This window comes from Carassius carassius, chromosome 11, assembly GCF_963082965.1.
Source record: "Carassius carassius chromosome 11, fCarCar2.1, whole genome shotgun sequence".
In the NCBI taxonomy this organism is placed as follows: Eukaryota; Metazoa; Chordata; class Actinopteri; order Cypriniformes; family Cyprinidae; genus Carassius; species Carassius carassius.
This window is the reverse complement of record NC_081765.1, coordinates 49,069-77,001: the sequence shown is the minus strand read 5'-3', so window position 1 is coordinate 77,001 and position 27,933 is coordinate 49,069. Positions and strand designations below refer to the sequence as shown.

The following is a 27,933-nucleotide window of genomic DNA, read 5'->3' as shown; positions in this document are numbered from 1 at the left end:
TCATCAGTTTCCTCTTTTTTTCCAAAATGTACAAACGCAGGCATTTGTTTTAGAACATCATGATTGCGTCAGAAGGATCACACAAAGCACACCAACACATGAAGAACAGCTACACTCTGTGCTCAAACCACCACAGATTACTATATGGTCAGGGACTCAATATTTAATCAGTCTAACAGCCAGTTGCACACAGTTCATCATGTGTCCTAACATAACATGTCTCTGCTGTTGAAGGTTTTCTCCAGACGTTTCCGTGAAGCTCTGTGTGTTCCTCTGCATGTGCGGTTCAGAGGTGAGCTGCACCACTGCTCTGATTTGGTAATGTGGAATTTCCACGTATTGATGCGTAAGCGGTGTGTGAATGGGACCTGTCCATAAGAGACAGAGAAACACAGAGAACAGCTGAACGCTGGTCATATCCAGTGCTCTCTGAATCTGTGAAGAGCTCGCTGACAGAGGTAGTCATCATCATCATCATCATGATCATCAATAGGCAGGTGAGAGCCAGTGCATTGAAATTCCATATACAATGATTTTATTACCTTCTCATTTTTGATACACACACATATATAAATATATAAATATATATATATATATATATATATATATATATATATATATATATATAAGGGTTATTATATAAGGGTATTTAGGAGAGCAGAGATGTAGATAGACGTGTGCTGATGCTGATGTTGTCTGCTCTTTCCTGCTAGTGTCTCTTTGATTTCAGCACATGGATTGTCATGTTTTCCCTGAGATTATTCCTGACCTCTGCGCTGCCTCTGAAAGGTAAGGATGAGGTTATGCAACACTTAAGAATAATATTCCATATCCATATATGAAGTGCACTTTCCATGCAACCTCTCTCTCAGAGTTAAAAAAAAATTGCATGTTTAATTATGATACAGGATTTCACTGCTTGAAATTTCATTTCAACTGTGCCTATACGATCAAAGGCTGATTTCAGTAGATTATTTGAATACGTATTATTAAAAAACAATGTGATTGCATTCTGTTGCTTTTGTAGTGCGTCTTAACTGACCAAATGTGACCTGCAATATCTGATTTACCTCAATATTTCTTAGTCATGGCAGAACACTTTGCTTGTTTTTTGTATGTTGCATGAAGAAACAGAACTAGCTTAATTCAGCTTGTCATTAAAAAGCACAGTTTGGCCATTTCTAACATCAGAAGCTGCTTGTTCTGTTGCTGTCCTGATCATAAATCATAGATACAATCAAAATATCAGCAATTCAATGATGACAAAGAATCCGCAGTCTTTTTCAGCATCATTCAATTCATGATGTTCACAAATGATATCTTCTAAAATTAACATCTGATCAAAGAAATAATTTTTAAATCTAGGTTTTACAGAATGTAAAATTGTAAAATCATCAATAATTCAATGGTCCCTGATGTATTGTTTCACAAAATTATAGTGAAGTGTTAAGTGAAGATTCATATAGCCATATAAATATAATATTAAATCATTCCAAAACACTTGACTTGAGAGATGAAGAAGGGATGAATTCATCCAGAGACAGAGACGGAGCAGGATCAGAGGAGTATTAGCACTGCAGCTTTCCACATGACTCTTGAAACAGAACTGAACATCCCTCAGCCGACACACACTACTACAGCACTATTTCCCCTGGCAAACATGAGTTGTGTCATTGAACAGTGGCCTCACAGCCCAGAGCAGATGGAGTGTGACGTGTCCTGTCCATCTGTCCAGCTCTGAGACTCTGGGATCTGTGATCTTACAAGCGGCTTGGAGAATGGATGAACTTCTACAGCACACCCTACAGTATCTGACAGGAGATCAATCATGTATTCCACTCCCATTGCAGAAAGTATCGAAACTGAAGAAAGATCAGGGGTGTGATGTCTTTTCAGTCAAATCAGGTCAAAATGAAGTTGGTTTTGGGAGCTCAAAAAGGCTGACCACAGCAAACTTACCATTGACGTTTTTATGTCAGTCTGCGAGTAATAACATGAACAGCTTTATAGCAGAAACTGAAGTTAGAATCATAATCAGAAGTGACCAAAAGTGCTTTTTCATGAATAACACTGTAAAGATATTGTATAAAGTCTTATTTAAATGAATGTCTATATTAATAGATGTGATGTGACTTGACTGGAGAGCTGAATGATCCGATTCTTTCTTAACTGCTGTGTTGTTATTGAGAGGAAAGCATCTGAATGTCCTGAGTCAGTAAACTGTGATGTTAATACAGTATTACTGTTTGCTGATTAACAAGCTCTTGTGGTGGTTGTTTCAGACAGTTGTGTGCTTGTGGGTCCAGAGATCCCGGATTATCGAGTTCAAGGTGAAGCAGTTATCATCAGATTCCCTTTTCTTGAAGATGCGATTAATTACAGGAGACTGGGAGTGGACAACAGCTCAAGCTTCCATGTCCATCACCAGAGCCTGAGGAGCGAGAGGATTGAAGGAGTGATGCTGAGCGAGCGCAGGATCCTGCTTCTCCCGTCTCACCCCTCACACTCTGGGACATACACCTACATCTTCAGGTCAGAGTTCACACATACACAAACATACCTTCACTTACAAACATACAACCCGAATTCCGGAAAAGTTGGGACGTTTTTAAAATTTTAATAAAATGAAAACTAAAAGAATTTCAAATCACATGAGCCAATATTTTATTCACAATAGAACATAGATAACGTAGCAAATGTTTAAACTGAGAAATTTTACACTTTTATCCACTTAATTAGCTCATTTAAAATTTACTGCCTGCTACAGGTCTCAAAAAAGTTGGCACGGGGGCAACAAATGGCTAAAAAAGCAAGCAGTTTTGAAAAGATTCAGCTGGGAGAACATCTAGTGATTAATTAAGTTAATTGATATCAGGTCTGTAACATGATTAGCTATAAAAGCTTTGTCTTAGAGAAGCAGAGTCTCTCAGAAGTAAAGATGGGCAGAGGCTCTCCAATCTGTGAAAGACTGCGTAAAATTTTTTTGGAAAACTTTAAAAACAATGTTCCTCAACGTCAAATTGCAAAGGCTTTGCAAATCTCATCATCTACAGTGCATAACATCATCAAAAGATTCAGAGAAACTGGAGAAATCTCTGTGCGTAAGGGACAAGGCCGGAGACCTTTATTGGATGCCCGTGGTCTTCGGGCTCTCAGACGACACTGCATCACTCATCGGCATGATTGTGTCAATGACATTACTAAATGGGCCCAGGAATACTTTCAGAAACCACTGTCGGTAAACACAATCCGCCGTGCCATCAGCAGATGCCAACTAAAGCTCTATCATGCAAAAAGGAAGCCATATGTGAACATGGTCCAGAAGCGCCGTCGTGTCCTGTGGGCCAAGGCTCATTTAAAATGGACTATTTCAAAGTGGAATAGTGTTTTATGGTCAGACGAGTCCAAATTTGACATTCTTGTTAGAAATCACGGACGCCGTGTCCTCCGGGCTAAAGAGGAGGGAGACCTTCCAGCATGTTATCAGCGTTCAGTTCAAAAGCCAGCATCTCTGATGGTATGGGGGTGCATAAGTGCATACGGTATGGGCAGCTTGCATGTTTTGGAAGGTTCTGTGAATGCTGAAAGGTATATAAAGGTTTTAGAGCAACATATGCTTCCCTCCAAACCACGTCTATTTCAGGGAAGGCCTTGTTTATTTCAGCAGGACAATGCAAAACCACATACTGCAGCTATAACAACAGCATGGCTTCGTCGTAGAAGAGTCCGGGTGCTAACCTGGCCTGCCTGCAGTCCAGATCTTTCACCTATAGAGAACATTTGGCGCATCATTAAAAGAAAAATACGTCAAAGACGACCACGAACTCTTCAGCAGCTGGAAATCTATATAATGCAAGAATGGGACCAAATTCCAACAGCAAAACTCCAGCAACTCATAGCCTCAATGCCCAGACGTCTTCAAACTGTTTTGAAAAGAAAAGGAGATGCTACACCATGGTAAACATGCCCCGTCCCAACTATTTTGAGACCTGTAGCAGAAATCAAAATTGAAATGAGCTCATTTTGTGCATAAAATTGTAAACTTTCTCAGTTTAAACATTTGCTATGTTATCTATGTTCTATTGTGAATAAAATATTGGCTCATGTGATTTGAAAGTCTTTTAGTTTTAATTTTATTAAAATTTAAAAAACGTCCCAACTTTTCCGGAATTCGGGTTGTACTTCACTCAAATAACATGGATCCTTTTAATATATTACAGTAGACTAAATAGAAATAATATTATTTCAGAAGTTTTACTCTTAAATCAAAGGCAGAAAAATAGTTAAATGAAGGTCAAAATTACATTTTTTTCTACCTTTTGCTTTTGGAGTGAAATATGAAGCTAGCATGTACAGTAGTTGACACCACTCTTGCACTTAAAGCATTTTTTATATTTATATGAGTTATGTATCTTATGAATGTTTTGATGTTATTAAAGCAGATAATTAATGTGACAGGGGCCACTTGTGCTTTTTAAATTAATCTTAGCCTACTTTCAGTTTTATTCATTCAGGATTTGTTTACCTTGTAATCTATCACTATAGTATCTAGAAGTGAGCTAAAACAATTTCAAATAAATGTTTCGTTACCAGATATTGTCTTTGCACCAGTGAGAAGCTGATCATTTTCCAGATGTATGTTATCAAAAGATAATAATTATAAATGTATAGTTTCACTATAACTTCATATATCTGCTTTAAAATATATTTAAAGTGAGTTTTCATGGTCAATTACAGGCAGTTTATTATTTTTCCCTCTTCCTACAGGTGCATACCATACGCTTGTAAATAATGATGATTGGTCAGTTTCTGTTAGTCCCACCCATGATCATGTTAACAACATTGAAAGTTGAATTTGAAAATAGTGAAACAAACCCCATTCAGAATTTAAAAAGTATATATTGGATTTCCCAAATAAAATGTAAGTCTTAGCACTGAATTCGGACCACCTAGCGCGCGATGGATTTATAGATTAGAAACTTCTGAGACAAATGTGTTTAAAGCATATTGCCATAGGTACAGTGTTTGATCTGCTAAATAGTTGCATTCTTTGTGGAAAGAAAAAAAACAAAAACAAACATTGGGCTAGATATTTTTCTCCTCAACAAAGTATAGTAAAAGCATATTTGCAGCTGCACTTTTTTCTACGGTCCTTGATATCTACTTGTAATGATGGTGAGGCTGAGGCCATTTGCAGTGCCAGTGTCAGAATCCATTTGCAGACGAGCAAACAGTTCAACAATCCAAAATATAGGGCAGAAATCAGAGCCATCATCACAGGCCAAGAAGTCAAAATCACAATAATCAGTCCAACAAGCAAACAAGTAAGAGGGAAATCCCAAAGGCAAAATCCAGAGAAACAGGTGATAAATCATACACATAGCAGTCAGAACAAGACAATGGGAACGCTCTGTAAGGCAGTGATACTGGCAATACTTCACAAGGCCTGTTTGGCCTCACCATGCTTACAATGCTGCCAAACAAGAAGTGATCACAGAAGCAGCAGAGGGAGTGGTTCCAGTCAGAACGAGGGTGAGGGCTCCCTCTGCTGGCGTGGCATCACACTACTCTACTCTGAACACAAACTGAGACGCTTGATTATGAGATCATCCGCGAAGCCCCATCGTCTAAAGCAACTCCGGTCCTGGAGGGCCACTATCCTGCAGAGTTTAGCTCCAACCCTAATTAAACACACCTGAACAAGGCAATCAGTGTTTTCGGGATAACTAGATAGATACAGGCAGGTGAGTTTTTATGAGGGTTGGAGCTAAACTCTGCAGGACAGTGGCCCTCCAGGACCGGAGTTGCCTATCCCTCATCTAAAGTAATGCTTTACATACAGTAAACTTTAGTTAACGTTTGGCAATGCCTTAACTAACATTGACAATGAGAAATACACTTTGTACAGTATTAATTAATCTTAATTTTTGTTAGCGCCGGTATGGTTAACAGATAAAACTTTTAACTTTAATAATGTATTAGTAAATGTTGAAATTAAAATTAATTTATTCAAAGCTTTAGTAGAATTGTGTATTGATTCTTTGTGTTGTATTTTCTTTTGGCAATTTAATATGCAGTTTTCATATGCTACCCTTTGCCCTACCAGTTTTATGCAGGCCTGCTTTGCACTGCTTCATTTCACCTAATAAAAAGTCACGCAAATGATGTAGGGGAAAACCAGACAATATAAATTACAATTTCTTTAACATATTACATCTGTTGTCTGGTAGCTGCTGACTTTTTGCTAACTTTGCAAAGTTATGATTGCTTGATATGTAGTTTTATAACGTCTAATATAAGCAAGAGGGGGCACTTGGATAGCTTAATAGCATTTCTCACTATGTGAACATGACTGAAATTAAATATTTTCGTCATCTGTATCTTTTTTTTAATATAGCTTTGATGAATATGTGAAGATCTTTCTCTCTGCAGCACGATGTCTTTGTATGTGTTCTGGCTTTTCAATAATTTACTCTTGACATAAATGTTATGGCACAATGAATTACTTTATTCCATTACTGCCATCTACAAGACAAATTGCACATTACACCCAAAATTGTTTGGTGTGATACAATTCCAAATGTAGGGGGTCCAAGCTTGTTGACACAGGGGCACTCGGCCCCCCCTGGGACTACCAAGTACCAAGTACTGCTACATGCAGTGTGGTGGAAGTCCTGCCTTCTAAATAATTGAGCTAATCAGTAATGAATAAAGTCATCATCTTCACTGCAGCTGCCATTAGAAGCTCTAGCTGCCACAGAAACAGTTAGCATCCTAAGACCTGCTCTGTGCTGATTGGCCAGTGATCTAGTGCGTTGTGATTGGCTGAATACCTCAAGCGTGTGACAGAAATGTTACGCCCCTCACTACTGTGATGCTTGTCCTGGTCAGAACACCAGCGGGACAAGACAAAACCAATAAAACCCATTACAAACAAGCCATTTGTTGCATCTAGTGGGGACATAATTACTGATTATAATGACCTATACTGTCTTTTTGTGCATTGCGTTGCATCGCGCCGTGTGAACATAAAACCATATCTGCATTTGTGATTGGAGAAACAACAAGCTCTACTCTATAGCAGCGGTTCTCGATCCCAGTCCTTGCACCCCATCATATACCTCTGTAAATAAATACAATTTAAATTCACATCTCGCACACTTCAGTGCACTTTGAATGGAACATATACGCTCACTTCGAACTGGAATCATGGCAGAAATTCCTCTGATGTCCACTTTGCAGAGCACTTACAGTACATTCGAATAGAACAAACATCTGAAGCGATAAGAGAAACATGCAAACTGTGCAGAGAAGGGGGTCTTGAGGACTGGAATTGAGAACCGCTGCTCTACACTGCTTGAAACTCACGTGTGAATCATCAGTGATAAATCCTTTACATGTGTAATGTACTGTACTTACAGACTGTGAGTCAGAACAGACGCCATTGCAGTCTTCTCTCCCAGGATCAGGGAACAGTCCTCATCCTCCATAAAATGTTCTGCACACATCTGAATATTTGGGTTGAACTGTTCTGGAACGGTGTTGTAAATACAACTTAACCACTGATTACTAGTTGCATCTCCACAACATGGGGCCGGCAGCAAAAGTGAGAATCAAAGTTACGCTTTTTCTCTTTGCATGAACATTTGCACAACGTTATGCAAATCTTCCCATATCATGTAGACATGTGGGGGAGTGTTTAAACAGGTGTTTTAGGAGGGTGTGGACGAGTCTTGACTTTTAAAAAAAGGATCTCGTTGGGTTTGAGACTTTAGTCTTTGCAACTTTACAGATCTTCTTTATGCACCAAGAGCTTGTAACACTCCGAATAGAAAGGAAAACTTGAAATCGCATCATAATGGCCCCTTTAAGTGGCCTTAACTACTATGTACATACTATGTACAGTACCTGCATCAAAAATAAGTACAATGTACTTATTGTGTTCATACTGTATTGCAAAACTCTTGAGCTGCTATTGAGGTGGGGTACGGGTAAGGTTAGGGACAGGTTTGGTGGTATGGGTAGGTTTAAGGGATGGGTCAACTGTTCTAAATTAAATATAGATGTAATTACATGCAGTATTTAAAAAAATATAAGTACAATGTAAAAACATGTATGTACACAATAAGTGCATTGTATCAATCGATTAATTTAAATGTTAGTACATAGTAGTTAAGGCCACCTAATATAAAGTGGGACTGATTTTAATTGCTTTTTTGAAATATATTATTTAATTGTGAGTGTTGGAAGCAGTTTTGAAGATCATTTTTTATATATAATTTATTTATTTTAATTAGGGCAGAAGAAAATAATCCTTTTGATTATTCTAGAGCCGGAGTCACCAACCTGTTGATCTCGGTCAACAAGTCGATCTTTTATATATATATAGCCTATAGTTTACATATAATGTCTGTAAAACAACCGCTTTCTTTAGACTTTCGCCTGGCACCACAGCGCGAGCCTCCGCTGACTGCGCGCGCACCTCCCAAAACAGACGAGACATTTATACTTGACGCAACTGTTTTAGACTAAAAACCAGACCATACAACTGATTTAGACGCGGGTGCCGGTGTGATGAGATGTACTAATATCCGTCTGGTCGGGCATGATTGTTTTAGGCCTGTAATTGATAGATTATTGAGGTAATAGAGGTGGCACGGTTCGCTGAAAAAAACCGAACCGTTCGGTTCACCACACACGGTTCGGCACGCGCTTCAACTTAAATCTGACAAAGCATCTGTAATCAGGGGCGTCGGACTGGGGGTAGAACCAGTGTGAAAATTTTTTGCATGGGCTAATCCGAAGCGCGCAAACCCGCGCCTCGGCACGCGCGCAAATATAAGCTCTCTCTGTGTTACAAGGAGTCGGAGGCGTTCGGATCCATATGCAGCATTTATTAAACAGAATGGTCATACAGGCAGAGATCAGGAATGGCGTCAGGTGTGTCAGGGATAACCAGAATCATTAACAGAAACAAGCAGAGATCGGGACAGGCTGCGGAGAATCAGAGTCGGAATAAACAGTCCAAAGGTCAAAACACAGGAATAACAAACACAGGGAAAACGCTCGGAAATGTCAGACTGGCTAAACAAGACTTCGCAGTGAGTGAGAGTGAGTGTGCTGCTTTTATGTGTGTGTGTAAATGAGGTGCAGGTGTGGCAAGGAAATTGGCTGATGAATGAGGTGCAGGTGTGGCAGGGTGATTGTGATGCAGTGACTCATGGGTAATGTAGTTCGGGTGTGGTGCAACAGTTTGAGAGGTGCTAGTGTCCAAGTGACAACTGGTGGTGAATGGGTGGAATGGTCCTGACTGGAGTGCCCTCTACTGAAGCTCATGGGCACTCCATCTAATGATCGTGACATAGCCCCCCCCCCAAAGGAGCGGCTTCCAGACGCTCAAAACAATCTAGGAGGGCGGTGGAGCGGAGGCGGAACAGGGGGAGGGATGGAGGGCCAGGTCCATGAAGAAGTGCCGTGGTCGGGGACCGGGGCAAAGCAGGCAGAACTGGAGCCCTTCCTGGGCCTAACTCAGGAAAACAGGAGCCCCTTCTGGACCTGACATAGGAGACAGGGGCCTGCCATGGGCTTAACTCGGGAACAGGAGCCCGCCATGGCCCTAACTCGGGAACCAGGGTCCACCAAGGCAGAGCAGGTTGCGTGGGAGCCTACCAGAGTGGAGCAGGTGGAGCTGGAGCCCACCAGGGAGGAGTAGAGGACCACCACAGCCGAGAAGATGGGACAGAAGCCCACCAGGGCGGCGCAGAGGACCACCACAGCTGAGAAGACGGGACAGAAGCCCACCAGGGCGGTGCAGAGGACCACCACAGCCGAGCAGACGGCACAGAAGCCCACCTGGGCGGAGCAGAGGACCACCACAGCCGAGCAGACGGGACAGAAGCCCACCAGGGCGGAGCAGAGGACCACCACAGCCGAGCAGACGGGACAGAAGCCCACCAGGGCGGAGCAGAGGACCACCACAGTGGAGTCGATGGCACCGGACCACAAGTCTGCTCAGGTGGGACTGAAACAGAGAACATTGACAGGTTAATAGCGGCCTCCGTGGCCGTGATGAGATGGTAGCTGGCCTCTGTGGCCATTACAGGGCAGGCGGTTAGTTCATGGAGGACCTCCGTGGCCATGACAGGACAGACAGAGAGTTGGTGGATGGTCTCCGTAGCCCAGACCGGAATGAATGAGAGCTCATTGACGGCCTCCTTGGCCGTGACAGGATAGGACGAGAGCTCTGAGATGTGATGAGGCTCTGGGAGTTCGGCTGAGATGTGACGAGGCTCTGGTAGATCTGTGGTGATTTGATTGGGTTCATGAAGATCAGCTGTGACTTGACTGTGCCCATGAAGATCAGCTGTGACTTGACTGTGCCCATGAAGATCGTTGGTGACTTGACTGTGTTCATGAAGATCAACTGTGACTTGACTTAGTTCACGGAGGTTAATGGTGACTTGACTTTGCTCATGAAGATCGTTGGTGACTTGACTTTGCTCATGAAGATCGTTGGTGACTTGACTTTGCTCATGAAGATCGTTGGTGACTTGACTTTGCTCATGAAGATCGTTGGTGACTTGACTTTGCTCATGAAGATCGTTGGTGACTTGACTTGGTTCCTGAGGATCAACTGTGACTTGACTTAGTTCACTGAGGTTAATGGTGATTTGACTTTGCTCATGAAGATCGTTGGTGACTTGACTTTGCTCATGAAGATCGTTGGTGACTTGACTTTGCTCATGAAGATCGTTGGTGACTTGACTTGGTTCCTGAGGATCAACTGTGACTTGACTTAGTTCACGGAGGTTAATGGTGACTTGACTTTGCTCATGAAGATCGTTGGTGACTTGACTTTGCTCATGAAGATCGTTGGTGACTTGACTTTGCTCATGAAGATCGTTGGTGACTTGATTTTGCTCATGAAGATCGTTGGTGACTTGACTTGGTTCCTGAGGATCAACTGTGACTTGACTTAGTTCACGGAGGTTAATGGTGACTTGACCTTGCTCATGAAGATCGTTGGTGACTTGACCTTGCTCATGAAGATCATTGGTGACTTGACTTTGCTCATGAAGATCGTTAGTGACTTGACTTGGTTCCTGAGGATCAACTGTGACTTGACTTAGTTCACGGAGGTTAATGGTGACTTGACTTTGCTCATGAAGATCGTTGGTGACTTGACCTTGCTCATGAAGATCATTGGTGACTTGACTTTGCTCATGAAGATCGTTGGTGACTTGACTTGGTTCCTGAGGATCAACTGTGACTTGACTTAGTTCACGGAGGTTAATGGTGACTTGACTTTGCTCATGAAGATCGTTGGTGACTTGACTTTGCTCATGAAGATCGTTGGTGACTTGACTTTGCTCATGAAGATCGTTGGTGACTTGACTTGGTTCCTGAGGATCAACTGTGACTTGACTTAGTTCACGGAGGTTAATGGTGACTTGACTTTGCTCATGAAGATCGTTGGTGACTTGACTTTGCTCATGAAGATCGTTGGTGACTTGACTTTGCTCCTGAGGATCAACTGTGACTTGACTTTGCTCCTGAGGATCAACTGTGACTTGACTTAGTTCACGGAGGTTAATGGTGACTTGACTTTGCTCATGAAGATCGTTGGTGACTTGACTTTGCTCATGAAGATCGTTGGTGACTTGACTTTGCTCATGAAGATCGTTGGTGACTTGACTTTGCTCATGAAGATCGTTGGTGACTTGACTTTGCTCATGAAGATCGTTGGTGACTTGACTTGGTTCCTGAGGATCAACTGTGACTTGACTTAGTTCATGGAGGTTAATCGTGACTTGACTTTGCTCATGAAGATCATTGGTGACTTGACTTTGCTCATGAAGATCGTTGGTGACTTGACTTTGCTCATGAAGATCGTTGGTGACTTGACTTTGCTCATGAAGATCGTTGGTGACTTGACTTTGCTCATGAAGATTGTTGGTGACTTGACTTTGCTCCTGAGGATCAACTGTGACTTGACTTAGTTCACGGAGGTTAATGGTGACTTGACTTTGCTCATGAAGATCGTTGGTGACTTGACTTTGCTCATGAAGATCGTTGGTGACTTGACTTTGCTCATGAAGATCGTTGGTGACTTGACTTGGTTCCTGAGGATCAACTGTGACTTGACTTAGTTCACGGAGGTTAATGGTGACTTGACTTTACTCATGAAGATCGTTGGTGACTTGACTTTGCTCATGAAGATCGTTGGTGACTTGACTTGGTTCCTGAGGATCAACTGCGACTTGACTTAGTACACGGAGGTTAATGGTGACTTGACTTTGCTCATGAAGATCGTTGGTGACTTGACTTTGCTCATGAAGATTGTTGGTGACTTGACTTTGCTCCTGAGGATCAACTGTGACTTGACTTAGTTCACGGAGGTTAATGGTGACTTGACTTTGCTCATGAAGATCGTTGGTGACTTGACTTGGTTCCTGAGGATCAACTGTGACTTGACTCTGTCCTTGAAGGCCACCGGTGACTTGACTTGACTCTGAAAGGTCGACGGTGACTAACCCTGACTTTGGAGAGTTCACTGGAACCTGACTCGACTCTGGAGAGTTCACTGGGACCAGACTCGACTCTGGAGAGTTCACTGGGACCAGACTCGACTCTGGAGAGTTCACTGGAACCTGACTCGACTCTGGAGAGTTCACTGGAACCTGACTCGACTCTGGAGAGTTCACTGGAACCTGACTCGACTCTGGAGAGTTCACTGGAACCTGACTCGACTCATGAAATTTAACTGTTGTTTTACTTGACTTTTGGGTGTTAGTAGTGACTTGACCTGACTCTGGAAAGTCGACGGGGACCTGACTTGACTCTGGAAAGTCGACGGGGCTGGTGGCCATCTTGTGCAGTGTCGTTGGGCTGGCGGCCATCTTGTGCAGTGTCGCTGGGCTGGCGGCCATCTTGTGCAGTGTCGCTGGGCTGGCGGCCATCTTGTGCAGTGTCGCTGGGCTGGCGGCCATCTTGTGCAGTGGCGCTGGGCTGGCGGCCATCTTGTGCAGTGGCGCTGGGCTGGCGGCCATCTTGTGCAGAGGCGCTGGGCTGGCAGACATAACAGGACAAGGCTCAGGAGTGGTGGATACTGCAAAAGTGCTGTGTTCCTCCTCCACAACACCCACAGTATATGCAGAGCTGCTCAGTTGGAGTGCCAGATCAATATAATACTGAGTCCAGTGAGGATCATGCAAAGGCATGAGTGAGCCAAGCGGCTCAGATAGGCCCCCACGAAAAAATATCATCAGGCACATCTCGTCCATGATAGATAAATGGGCAAACTCAATAAAGTTCTTCACATAGTCCTCGATGGGCCTAATTCCCTGACGTAAACACATAAGTTGGCTTACTGGATTCATGGCTGACCTGGATTTACTCCTTAAAGCTGCTGGATCCTGGTTTGGCGAAGTCTTCTGTAACAAGGAGTCAGAGGCGTTCGGATCCATATGCAGCATTTATTAAACAGAATGGTCATACAGGCAGAGATCAGGAATGGCGTCAGGTGTGTCAGGGATAACCAGAATCGTAAACAGAAACAAGCAGAGATCGGGACAGGCAGCGGAGAATCAGAGTCGGAATAAACAGTCCAAAGGTCAAAACACAGGAATAACAAACACAGGGAAAACGCTCGGAAATGTCAGACTGGCTAAACAAGACTTCGCAGTGAATGAGAGTGAGTGTGCTGCTTTTATGTGTGTGTGTAAATGAGGTGCAGGTGTGGCAAGGAAATTGGCTGATGAATGAGGTGCAGGTGTGGCAGGGTGATTGTGATGCAGTGACTCATGTGTAATGTAGTTCGGGTGTGGTGCAACAGTTTGAGAGGTGCTAGTGTCCAAGTGACAACTGGTGGTGAATGGGTGGAATGGTCCTGACTGGAGTGCCCTCTACTGAAGCTCATGGGCACTCCATCTAATGATCGTGACACTCTGCTCTCTTCACACAAAAATCATGTCAAAATGCCTGTTTTAAGTATCCTACAGCTGACATAGCCGGCTGAACGTAGCCCTACTGTATCAGTGTATTCTCTTAAAGTGACAGTCTTTATATTAATCGAACAGCAACAACAAAGAAATCACTCACTGCTCCTGATTAAAAAGCTTTTGTAACTTTAATAAAGAATAAGCTTTAATTTATACAGTCAAATATGCGATGCTGTTTTACATTTGATTACATTATTCAATTTCTGTAGCTAAAAATGAATGTAGGTCTGTAATTTGCGTGAAAATATTTTCGAAGAATTGAAGGATGACTGTTGTCATTATATTTTAAATGCTAGTTGCAATAACCTGAGTATTTCCATTTTGAAGAGTTTGAAATATGTTTTAAAAGGGAATGTGAGTACAGGGGAACAGTACATTATTGGCTTAGGCCTGTAATTGACTGATTATTGTGTTTATATATGAGTAATAAGCCTGTGGAAATACTTAATGTTATATTACTGTTGAAAATGTTGAATTATAGTTGGCAGTTTGTATAGTTATATTCTATTTTTATAGTTAAATAATTTGCTAGTGACTAACAGGCAACAAGAATGTCAGAGTAGAACTTACATTGCAGCCTTTTTTTAAATAATTTTTTGCAAGTGGTAGATCTTGGTTTACATTTGGACTTTGGATGTGATCTTAGGCTTGAAAAGGTTGGTGACCACTGTTCTAGAGCAAATGAAAATGCAAATGCCAAATTTTTTAGGTATATCTCCCAGCCCTAAAATTAGCTCTGTATAGAATAGTTGCTAGAATTTGAGCATGCAACATTTTTTGTCATATTCTAGGCCTTATGATTTTAATAAACAGTAAATTAGAAATACAAATTATACCACCCACACATCTGCTCTACTTTCTCACATGTATATGAATTAGAGATCTGTGTTATGCTGTACCCTGGATAAGGCAGTTGTGCTGCACAGGCTTGCAAACAAAATTATTATTATTATTATTATTATTATTATTATTTTTAATGTTTATATCCAAGTCCAATAAAGGTGCCAACTAAAATGTGTCTTAGTACTTATGATGTTCTTAGAATGCTGGTCTAAATGAAATTAATGCATTTCACCCTCAGGAGCAACACGTTCTGCCTCACTGGAAGTATTACAGTAATGATCTACGAGGAAGAAGAGCCCAACATTACTGTGATGCCCTACACCGCACGCGCAGGAGAAGATACAGAGATCGTCTGTCCACATTTAAAATATTTCAAAAGGTCAGAAAGTCCAAAGTGGTACAAGGTAGGTCACTGAACATTGTGGAAAACATGTAAATAAATATTTGAATTGAGAGAACAAAAATGTTTCTAATATGTAATCATTTACAGGATTTTCAGAGCACAGCTCTCCCTATAAGCAAAGGACAGTATACAGTCAAGAGAGACATAATTCTGTCCATCAAAAACATCTCTGTGAAAGACGAGGGCTTCTACACTTGTAGGCTAAGTGTGATATTCAACAATACCCAGTATAACGTGAGCAGGACCTGGAGAGTTCAAGTGACAAGTAAATAGATTCCCTACGTTGTGATGGTTCTGCCACTGCTTCTCTTTCTTCCTAAACCTGTCAGATAGTTGAGCAAATGATGACTCAACCTGACATATCTTCTTTTTCAGTCCCAGTATCAGAAGCGGTCACCTCTAACAGTCTCAGTGCTTTCACATGCAAGTATAAGAGATATTTAGCAGTATTTAACCAACATATTGATCTAAAACGGATTAAAATAACTATTTGAATTCTACTCCCTGGTAGTTTAACAATGTTTTCTTACAGCATCAAGTCATCCATTCCCTTACATTGTCTTTCCTGCAAATGGATCTTTCATTGAAAGTCATTTTGGTGAGTCTACACCGCTAACATTATTGATTTACAGGGGTTGATTGTTTGATTTTTTTTTTGATAATATATTTATATGCAGGTCACACATTGCATGACACTGTCCATATTATTGTATGACAGTAGTCTGTAATACTAATAAACTGTTAATTTGAAATGGAGCTTAGCCAGTTTCGCTTGGATTGGACACAACTTTCAGGTTTACAGCACAATAATGGACAGTTAAAAAATAGGCTATATAGAAGACACTGAAATAACATGTTATTATAATCCTTGAGTATAAGTCCAGTAAACAGATTTGGTTTGTCCAGCATGATCGAGGACTTGAGCATGAGCTTTAATTTCCCAGAAGTTAATAATAAATAGTCATGAGGCAAACATACATTTTGATAGCTCACATTCGATTGAATTCAAGTACTCTCCATTAAGGGCTTTCTCTTTCACCCATGAGTACTGAACTGGACATTTAAAAATGGTATATGATTTTCAGTGCTGAATTATTCATTCTCTGTAAGAGAAGTGAGTGAATAAGGTCAATGTTTGTTTTCTCACTGTTATGTAGTGATTAGTCACCAACCTTTAATAGTGCTGTTAACTTGCAGGTGCTCGTTTGGTGATCCAGTGCATGGTGTCTGTTGGAAACCAGCAAGCTCAGTCCACAATTGTGACATGGGTGGTTAATGACCAGCCAGTTGAAAACTCTTACCTGGGTGGACGGGCTTTTCAGACAGATAAGAGGTAACCCTGATGTCTGCATTGATCCAGTTGAAAACTGTGTGTGAATAAAGGTCAAGGGCGACAACCGACAGTCCAGAGCACATGAGTGAATGGTCTAGACACTTTGATGAGAATACAGTGATGGTGAGGCAGAAGAGAGTCCATGGGCAGGCAGGGCTTGTTGCACCAGCTAAATATAAACTAGATAAAACTAAAGAATAATTCATACTTTTATGTTGGAGCGTCTACAAAGTGGTCTGTAAAGAAGGTGAAGAACAGTATATCCCCACAAAGACATGCAGGTTAGGTGAACTGAAAACTAGTCATTAAGTTTGAGTGAAATTATGACTGTCAGTGTGTGTCATCCCTGAGATGGACCAGTGTCCACCTGGCCATCTCTTCCTATGACCCTAGATGCTAGGATAGGCTCCAGCATCCCCATGACCCTACAGAACACAGGACACATGATTTGGAGCATGGATGGATGGTCATTTGAGTCAGAGACCAGGCTAGGTTGAGTCTGGGACAAGACAGAGACCAGAAGAGGGTCTGAATGATTCAGTGTAGACCTCTGCAGCAAACACAATGTTCACCAGTCCAGAAACACAATAGCAAAGAACTATCAGCAAGTCAAGGCTTAGTCTAAATGCTCCATGACCGTGATGAGACTAGACCATATCTTTATGTTCATGGAACATTTATACTTCGAGTCTGGACTTGAGTCCCATCCGTTACCCAAATCGCTTGTCTTCTGCAGGGTCATAGGAACGCTGGTAAGGCCGCTGGAAACACCATGTACAGATGGCCAATCCATCAGTATTATACTGTCTTATATAATTATTGCCATTTAACACACTTTCAAATTACTTTTAGTGCTCTCCAACAGGCTCTGAAACACAAAATAGTCCACAGAGTACTGTGGGGAGGAGGAACTGGTAGAGATGGAGGGAAGGTCAGGGGCCAGGCAAAGATCAGAGCTGGGAAAGCAGTGTTAAAAGTGCAGATAGGCCAAAGAGTACAGCCAAGGGCAAGGTCAGGCCCAGACAGTTGACAAAAAGAGAAACGTCTGAACCGACAACCGGAACCAAGGGACTTGACTGAGGCAAGAGAGCAGAGGGTCCAAGCACAGACAGGGCAACACAGATTGGACAGAGAGCTCTAGCACATACAGATCGGAAAAAAAAACAAAGACAAAAAGTGAAGGCATAACCAGACAAGAGTTCAGTAGAAGAGAGCAGGCAAAAAAGAAACAAGTGAATCAGGCTAAACAAAATGCAAGAACAGGATAAAAACTGGGAGATCAGAGTCCTGACAATAATGGAGAATAATTTCATCCAATACTCTGCACTATGTAGAATTTAACATCACACAGAGTTTATGTGTTTGTTTTAAGTCTCTCAGGCAAGCATCTGGAGGTGCAGCTGGTTATCTCTGAGCTTCTGGAAGAGGACAATGGGACAGAATTGAAATGCATATGTCAAAATGAAGACCAGAAACAGGAAGTTGTCACTCAAATCAAACTTGGAGGTGGGTACCCATTGATCTGAGGTGCTACTGCATGCTTCTTTCTTAGTTCTAATTTGAAATCATTTAAACTCACATGGGATCATATAAATAGCCAATATTTAAGGAGTGTTTACATGTCACCATTTTCAACTAAAATCAGAAAACTTTGAGCTTTGGCCGTTCATTTATAGTACAGCACCGTTTTGGTCTCCTGAAAATGCAGCCTTTAGAACACAGGTTTCAAAGTGCAAAGTGTGTTTTTGGAAACAGTAATGCTGTTGTTATGCTATGATGTCAGTTCATACAGTAGGAATGCATGTATGCACTGGTAAAGTGGCACACGTACTGGCCTGGCATACAGGTGTGCATCACATGAACAGCCACATATCTCTTACTTTAGGATATTACTGTAGCTGTATTCACACTATGTCATAATGATGATAATTCAAATAATAATGATTCAGAGTCTGAGTACTTGGAACAGCTCTGAGTAGAACGTCATCTTTGGTCTTCTTCGAGTTACAACATTGCATGAACGTATTTAATGTCCTGAAGTATGTTTGTTTCATTTGTTCTGTCAGTTGTGAAGAGACTTTCAACCAGTATGAAAAAAATGTTTCTAGAAAAAAATTGCCTACCCCATGACAAATTCATTTACATTTAAATCAAAATATTGATAAATTGGAACTGAGAACATTTCAATACACTGACCATAATTTACTGGACTTGGAAAATGATATAGATCTGGAGAATAATTGCTTCTCCAATATCAACAATTACTGCTGTTACTATACAGAAGAACAATTTAACCCTTATGCATTGTTGGGGACGTTTTCGTTCACTAGGGGGTAAAATTGAGTCTTAATTTGGCCACAACTTTCTCAGTGTTTCAGCTAATGGAATGATTTTTGGTGACAAATCTTATTTTGATACATATTTTGGGAAAATGCTTTGAAATTTTTAAAAAACTCAACGGTACACTGTGGGCAAATTCATTACCCTTTCGGTATGTTTGTGGATGAAAACATCCACTAAATTAAACTGCTGTAAAAATGTATCAGATAAATCTTTTTTTCTAATTTTTTTTTTGCATAATCTATTAATCAACCTCAGTCCTGATCAAAACTATCAAATGTTTAAAAATAAATCCAAGATTTTAACTATTTAATTACCAAGTTCATAAATGATGTCACTGATTTGGGAAAAAAACATACAAAATGACTTATTTTCAATATAAAAAGTGATTGTGGACTGGATATTTCTTTACCTTTTATCACAGTCTTGGGCATGTCAAAGATTAGTAACAAGATTGGCTTTGATGCATTTTTAGTTTTTGTGCAGCATTAGATTTTAAATCATTTGTTGTTGGTGGCTGTTTTTGCCCCTTTGACTTCCATTATAATGACATTTGATTGCAAAGCCATATATATATATATATTTATCTGATACATTTTTACAGCAGTTTAATGTAGTGGATGTTTTCATCCCAAACATAATGAAAGGGTAGTGAATTTGAACAACGCACAAGGGTTAACCAGTCTATTAAAATGGATAGTAAAATATCATTAATCCTGCTAATTTCAATAGCAAGAAGCCTGTATGCTAATTTTAATAACATTAAGGAATATTTGAAACAATTAACAAAACCATTCACAATAATAGCCATATCTGAAACTTAAGTAAATGTTGATAAAGGTATTAAATTTGAACTGGAAGGGTATGAACTCAATTGTATAAACAAAAAGAATAAAAGTGGAGGACGAGTGGCTATATATGTAGATAAAACCTTGAATTATAAGGTGGTAGAATGTATGACAACTGTGATAGATAATTTATTAGAATGTATAACAATTGAAATTTGTAAGAAAAAAAAAGAAGAATGTTATCATTAGTTGTATATATAGAGCACCAGGCACATGCTTGGAAGTATTCAAGGACTTGATAGAAGGATTTTTTTCAAGAACTAATCAAAAAGTTATTTTCATCTGTGGTGATTTATATTGATCTACTAAATCCAGCCAAGCACAAAATGACTGACGAATTTATTAATACAATGTACACAATGAGTTTATATCTTAAAATTACCAGACCCAGTAGAATTACACCCCATTGTGCCACCTTAATTGATAACATATTTACCAATGATATTGAAAACAATACTGTGGGTGGATTATTAATCAACAACATTATAGATCATCTGCCAGTTTTCACAGTCTATGATAATAACTATAAGAGAAATCAACCAGAGAAAAAAACAAAAATATAGTCAAGTGAGGACAGAGGAAATGATGAATGCTTTAAAGAATGACTTATTAGCACAAAATTGGGAAATTGTTTACAAAGAAATTGATGTTGAGACTGCATATAATAAATTTTTTAAGACTATTCACAACATTGTATTATAAAACTGTCCAATTAGTCAGTACCATAGAAAACAAAAATATACAGATAAAGCATGGATTACTAAAGGATTACAAAATGCTTGCAAAAAAAAAAAAAAAAAACTTATATAGAGAATTTATAAACAAAGAACAAAATATGCTGAAAATAAATATAAAATATATAAAAACAAGTTAAACAATATCTTACGCGTATGTAGAAAAGAATATTATAGTAAATTGTTGAATAAAAATAAAAATAATATTGAAGGAATATGGGACATATTAAACAGTATAATCGCAAACAGTTCTGGTCAACGAAGTTATCCTCATTATTTTATTGATAACAACACTATAAAGGACAATATGGGTGATGTGGTTAATAGCTTTAACAATTTTTTGGTGAGTGTGGGACCAAATTCCAGATTGTTATCTGAAGATTGGAGTGAAAATTTAATAGAAAGAAATCCCAACTCAATTTTTCTTACAGAGGTGGAAGAAAAAGAAATAATATATATTTTAAATAATTTTAAATAGAAAACATCTACCGATTGTAATGAACTTGATATGAAAATTGTGAAAAAGGTAATTGAGGGGATCTCTAAACCAATAACATATATCTGTAATCTGTCATTTCACACCGGTAAATTCCCAAACAAAATGAAAATGGCGAAAGTTGTTCCTTTGTATAAGACTGGGGACGGACACAAGTTTACAAATTATAGGCCTATTTCTTTATTACCACAATTTTCCAAAATTTTAGAAAAACTATTTTCCAATAGATTAGACAAATTTTTAGATAAACAAAAAATACTTTCTGACAGTCAATATGGATTTAGATGAAATAGTTCAACATCATTGGCATTAATTGATTCAATTGAGGAAATCACAAACGCCTTAGAACACAAATGCAGTGTTTCCACTGCAGGAACTTTACCCAGGAACTAGGGACTTTGGGCTGGTACTAGGTGAGTTTCCACCGCAGGAACCAAGGAACTAAATAAAGTTCAGGGTAAAAAAAAGCCCCTCAGAAAGTCCCTGCTGGTAAGGTGGTACTTTTTCAAAGTTCTGGAACTTTCGCTGGTGGGACTAAAGCGCTAAACATCCTAATTGGTTGAGTTCACGCAGCATTTTGATTTCGACCACCATTTATTCAGATTGTTTTAAAAATATATCTCTTATTGTGTCATGAAATGTCATTTTAAAAGTATTTCAGGCGGAAATGTAGTTGTTTAAAACTCAAATCTGTGGTTTATTTATAAAGACAGCGCCTATTTAAAAATGTGTTTCGCCGATCTAGGAGACATGAGCTCCACGCGATCAGCGGGAGATCAGTCCTCATGTATCCGCCGAGAGCAGCCTCACTTCGGCTAGACCTTCTGATGTGTGCCGCTGGCTCTGATGTCTCTTTAGTGGTTAAACATAAAATATAATTCGTTTCGGGTAAATCTAACAGGTTAACTTTGGTCTGTATTCAATTTATCTATATGTTAAAATGAAAATAAAAAAGGCAAATTTATATAACATTTCGTTTCATTGTAATGGCTGTAAATATACCCATATCCCTGAACTAAGTACATTTCTGCAGCTGTTACTATGTTTAAATGAAAATGAAAGGAGGCAGTGGTATTTGATATCCTGTTTCGTTTAATTGAATATATACAGAGAGGAAAATTGCAGTAGCCATGTTCAGCTGACTGAAGTTATCAAATATGCTGCTGTTTGCAGATTTACCGGATTTGCGTCGTCGCGGACATCACACTCCCGAGTCGAACGCACAAAGCCTGAACTACTGAGGATTCACGTCCTAAATGTGCATACTTTGTATTGAGAAAAGCGCGCAGACCTACGTCACCAGACTATTTGCCTAATCTTCCCGGTACTTTACACCGCGGTGGAAACACAGAGAGCAGCAGGTCAGGGGGGAAAAAAGTTCCTGGTACAAATGTTCCGGGAAATGTCGATGGAAACGCAGCAAAACAGTATACAGTTGGAGTTTTCATTGATCTTAAAAAAGGTTTTGACACAATTAATCATAACATATTAAGTAATAAATTGGAACCTATGGGATCAGGGGCATAGTATTGCACTGGGTGAAAAGTTACATAAGGGATAGGATACAATTTGTGAAGTTAGGGAAATACTCATCATCATGCTTGGAAATTACTTGTGGTGTCCCCCAGGGGTCAGTTCTGGGTCCAAAATTATTTTTTATTATATATAAATGATATATGCAAAGTTACAATTATTGTAAAACTAATTCTGTTTGTGGAAGATACAAATATTTTTTGTTCCGGGGGGAATATACAGGAGTTAGTGGAGACTATTACTTCAGCTATCTATAAATTAAAAAGATGGTTTGATAGAAATAAATTATAAGTAAATATTAATAAAACTAACTTCATGTTATTTGGTAGCTGTAAAAAGGGTATACAAATCCAGATATAGGTAGATGGGCTGGCTATAGAACGGGTTAATGAAAATAAGTTTCCTGGGGTGATAATAGATATGTTGGAAATCTCACATAAAACATGTACATAATAAACTTTCAAGAAGTATTTCAATACTGAATAAACCAAAACATCTTATGAACTACAATTCACTCCACATTCTTTACTGTGCGCTGATATTACCATATCTAAACTACTGTGCGGAGGTTTGGGGTAATACTTACGGATGCATTATTACGGATTATTATCTGTATTTATGTTGCAAAAAAGAGCCATAAGGATGATTCATGGTGTCGGTTATAGAGATCACACAAATGTATTATTTTTTAAATCAAAGACATTGAAATTTACTGATCTGGTTTTTATTCAAACTGCACAAATAATGTATAAAGCAAAAAATAACTTACAAAGTCCGTGTACTTTTTTGTTCATTCATTATTCTATTTCGGAATGAAAGATGAAATTTAAAAAATGGTGCAGCTTGGTTTTTTCTTTAAAAGAAAAAAAGCAGAAATGGCTGTATTTTGTTTTCCAAATGTATTGTTCAAATAATAGTATTAGAAAATTGGACTAAAAAAGGTCAGTGTACGGTCCGTGCATCTTTTGGTCATTTGACTTTCTACTTAAAAAGAAATAAAGATAAATGAGAAAGTTTGATTTTCATTTTTCTGTTTTGTTTAAAAAACGGAAAACAAAAACTTAGCTGGATTTTTCGTATTTTTGTTTATGGGTATAAAATGAGATTATGCTTTAATATTTGTTTGAATGTGTGGGCAGCGCTGAAACGCCCCTTTCAACTCTTCTGTATTCTGCGAGCTCAGTTCATCTTCAACAGCAGAGAAGCGGCAGACAGCAGAGCTTATTAATCCTGACGATTCTTTGCTAGTGGTGCTGGCAAGATAAAATAATAATAATAATAATAAAATAAAAAATAATATTATATTTTCAGGCTACTGCATGTTATTGACAAAGCAGACTTGACAACTTTATTCATAAAACGCCATTTGAATTTTACTGTAGCCTGTGATCTACAACGACATGAAATAAAATATACTACAAATTTTTAGCCTACTTAATTTACTCTAGGCCATTCAGAAAAAAAGAAATAATGGGAAAATCCAACCCACATTTATAATAAAATTTATAATAAAATAAGTTGTTTTCCCCATAATTAGTCTGCTTTAAATAGGCTATAGCCTACTTAGAATTAGCAAACACTGCACCTCTCTTGGTTTCATATGAATTACTTAGGCCTAAACATAAAATTATTATTATTACTTTTCTATTTAAATGGCTTATTTTAAAAGTAGACATGTCCAGCTAGACATTGTTCGTCTGATGCATAAACATGGTTAAATTCTGACGTTTCAGAAAGAAGTTAATGTAGACCGAGATGGCAGATAGCACATCGTGTTGAGTTTTGTAAGGTTTTCATGTTATTTAGGGTGTCTTATGACCAAAACTGACGGAGCTGAAGCTCTTTCCTCTGTTATCGGGATGGAGAGTGTGGAGAAGTGCAGCAGACTACACTCTACAAGATAAAGCTTCAATTGCTGTATGTAATAGTGAATGAAAACATGTTTACATCTTGCAAGCACCACTAGCAAAGAATCGGCAGGATTAATAAGCTTATCTTTATTTCTTTTAAAATGGAAAATCAAATGACCAATAAATACACAGACCGTACACTGACCTTTTATTTTTTAGTTTTTCGTCCAATTTTCTAATACGATTATTTGATGACAACAATACATTTGGAAACAATGTATAGAGTATACAATGGAATACAGCCATTTCTGCTTTTTTTCTTTTAAACAAAAAACCAAGCTGCACCCTTTTTAAAATTTTATCTTTCATTCCGAAATAGAATAATGAATGAACAAAAAAGTACACAGACCTTACTCCCTGGCAATATTCAACAACTGTTTCTTATTAGAGAAGGGAGATATAACATTAGGGGTGAGTGCAACTTTAAACAATTTTGTGTCCGTACAACAATAAAAAGTCTTTGTGTTTCGATATGTGGAATGAAGTTGTGGAATAGATTAAGTTCAGAACTTAAACAATGTCCAAGTATGATTAAGTTTAAAAAGTGCTTTAAAAATATGTTTTCTGCAAGGTATAGAGAGGAAGAAGGTCATTGATTAGGTGACAGTTCATTTATATATTTTCTTTTTTTTTCTTTTCTTTTTTTCTTCTTCTTTATTTTCATTTGTCCGGCCAACCGGTTAATTATTAAAAGTAGTGGAGAAGGGGTAGGATTGAATAAGCTTATGCTTCTTCCTACTCCTTTTCGGACATGTATAAGTTAAAAGGGGAAAAGGAAAGAAAAAAAAGAGAGAAATAATTGGAAATAATCATTATGATTATGACTGTTTGTATTTTTTTTTACATGTTCGAAATAAAGTTTTTTCATTCATTCATTCATTCATTCATACCCTATCTTTCACAGTGTACTGTTTTGCACATTAAAATTGAAAAAGAAAAATTTGAGAACCTGTAAATGATTAATCTAAAATGTCTATTTAGATAGATTTAAACTGGTCTGCTTCAATTTCTTTCTGATTCTCTCTTCAGGCTCTGAGTCTGTGTGGTTGGTGGGAGCTGCAGCATCCTCATGTTTTATTCTAGTGGTGTGTGTTTTTGCATACCATTTGTGCCAAGGGCCACAGAAACCAAGGGACTATGTTCTGGCTCGACAGGACAGCACCATTTGAAGATGGCTTCCACTTTACATCTTCAATAGTACACCTATCTTCATCATGTTTTAGTTACTTTGATCTTTTGTGTTGAATTGGTCTTTTGTTTTAAATTTGTTTTCCTAGATCTTGCCTCACAGTTCTCTCTCAAACTGTTTTCGGGTTTTTCTTGTTTCTTGCAATCATTACTCCCACATACACAGGCACATATTTTTAGCATTTGTTTGGTCTGTTTTGTTTGTAAATTGGCAAGACTTGGTTCCTTGTATTTTGCTTTAAAATAAAGCAGCAATTGGATCCATTTAACTTCTGTTTTTTGAGCTATTAGTAGAACATCTGTTCAGACTTCAGTTCTCATCTTTTTTTGTGAAAAAATTCATATATGACAAAATATGGAAATTTTGATCAAATGTTGGCAGACAACATCTGCTTTGGCCACTATTTTATATATCTACAGCAGTCCTCCCCATTATTTCAGATATATAACACATACTATTATTCTTCCTCAGTTCCAATCATGTAAGTCAAGTTTATTGTTCCTGTTGTTTAGTGGAAGAGCATTGCATTAGCAGTGCAAAAGGTTGTGGGTTCGATTCCCATGGAACACACATACTGGTAAAAAAAAAAGTATGGCCTAAATACACTCTATTTCGCTTTGGATAAAAGTGTCTGATAAATGTTTATCTGCATGGTGTTTTTCACAATACATATTGTTTCAAAGCTTTTTGTACACCACAATGTCAGCTGTTTTGAGAAGAGTATAATTTTAATGCTTAAACTCACCTCGTGAGTAACCTGAAGTTCCTGAGTAACCCCCCACCCCTCAGCCCTGTTTATGGATTTAATGATAATGAATGTTTGTCGTGGAAATGTGAGTGATACTTTAGCATAGGGACCAATTCACACTATTAACTAGCTGTTTATTAGTTCTTATAAAACATTCATTCTGCATGACCATTTTCAACATTCCTAATCCTACCCAATACCTAAACTTAACTACCTTATTAACTATTACTAAGCAGCTAATTATGAGTTTACTGAGGCAAAAGTCATAGTTAATGGTTTGTTAATAGCAAGAATTTGACCTTAACATAAAGTGAACGAAAAGTAGTATGAAATTTAAGAGCATGATAAGACAGATGAGTAAATATATCAAAATTATTCATCATTTGAAAAACTGGAGAAAGAGGGAAGAAAATTAAAGATGAGAAAGGCTCTTTATTACAACCAGTTCCAGACAGAGGAAGACCCAGGAAACAGGAAGCAGTATGGTCAATAATCAGAATCAGAATCAGAAAGAGCTTTATTGCCAAGTATGCTTGCGCATACAAGGAATTTGTTTTAGTGACATAAGCTTCCAGTGCACAGAGACAGCAACACACAGAAGAAGAAAAAAAAGGCAAATAAATAAGTGTATAAACAATTGTGCTATAGGATTGGGTAAGATGCAGGGATGTGCAAGGATGGAGGGGTAACAAATAAATATAAGGATATTGCACATTTTTATTACATAAGCATAAGTGGGAACATTTAACTGTTCATGAGGTAGATTGCCTGGGGGAAGAAACTGCTCTTGTGCCTGACTGTTCTGGTATTTGCGGCTCTGAGGCGCCAGCCAGATGGCAAAAGTTCAAAGATGGGGTGACTTGGATGTGAGGGATCCAGAGTGATTTTCTGAGCCCTTTTCCTCACTCTGGATGTATCCAGTTCTTGAAGGCTGGGCAGGGGAGCACCAATAATCCTTTCAGCAGTCTGAACAGTTCTCTGTAGTCTTCTGATGTCTGATTTTGTTGCTGAACCAAACCAGACAGTTATTGAAGTACACAGTACAGACTCAATGCAACTGAGTAGAGCTGTTTCAGCAGCTCCTGTGGCAGGTTAAACTTCCTCAGCTGGCGAAGGAAGTACAGCCTCTGCTGGGTTTTTTTCACAATGGAGCCAATGTGATTGTCCCACTTCAGGTCCTGAGAGATGGTGGTTCCCAGGAATCTGAATGACTCCACTGCAGCCACAGTGCTGTTCATGATGGTGAGTGGGGAAAGTGCAGGGGGGTTTCTCCTAAAGTCCACAGTCATCTCCACTGTTTTGAGCGTGTTCAGCTCCAGGTTGTTAAGACTGCACCAGACAGCCAGCTGCTCAACCTCCTGTCTTTAAGCAGACTCGTCACTGTCCTGGATGAGGCCGATGACTTTAGTGTCGTCTGCAAACTTCAGGAGCTTGACAGAGGGGTCTTTAGACGTGCAGTCGTTGGTGTACAGGGAGAAGAGCAGAGGGGAGAGAACACATCCCTGAGGGGCACCAGTGTTGGTGGAGCAGCTGTTTGACAAGAATTTCCCTAGTCT

General features: G+C 39.1%; 1 protein-coding gene across 1 annotated transcript; it reads left to right on the top strand.

Moving 5' to 3' along the window:
* Positions 1–381: 381 nt before the first annotated feature.
* Positions 382–26,128, top strand: LOC132152344 (interleukin-1 receptor type 2). Its single transcript, XM_059561112.1, has 10 exons — positions 382–497; positions 714–789; positions 2,283–2,532; positions 15,082–15,247; positions 15,334–15,511; positions 15,622–15,669; positions 15,779–15,844; positions 16,444–16,579; positions 17,952–18,085; positions 25,470–26,128. The coding sequence occupies exons 1-10, from the start codon at positions 480–482 to the stop codon at positions 25,607–25,609; spliced, it is 1,212 nt and encodes a 403-aa protein (XP_059417095.1). The 5' UTR covers positions 382–479; the 3' UTR covers positions 25,610–26,128.
* Positions 26,129–27,933: the final 1,805 nt, after the last annotated feature.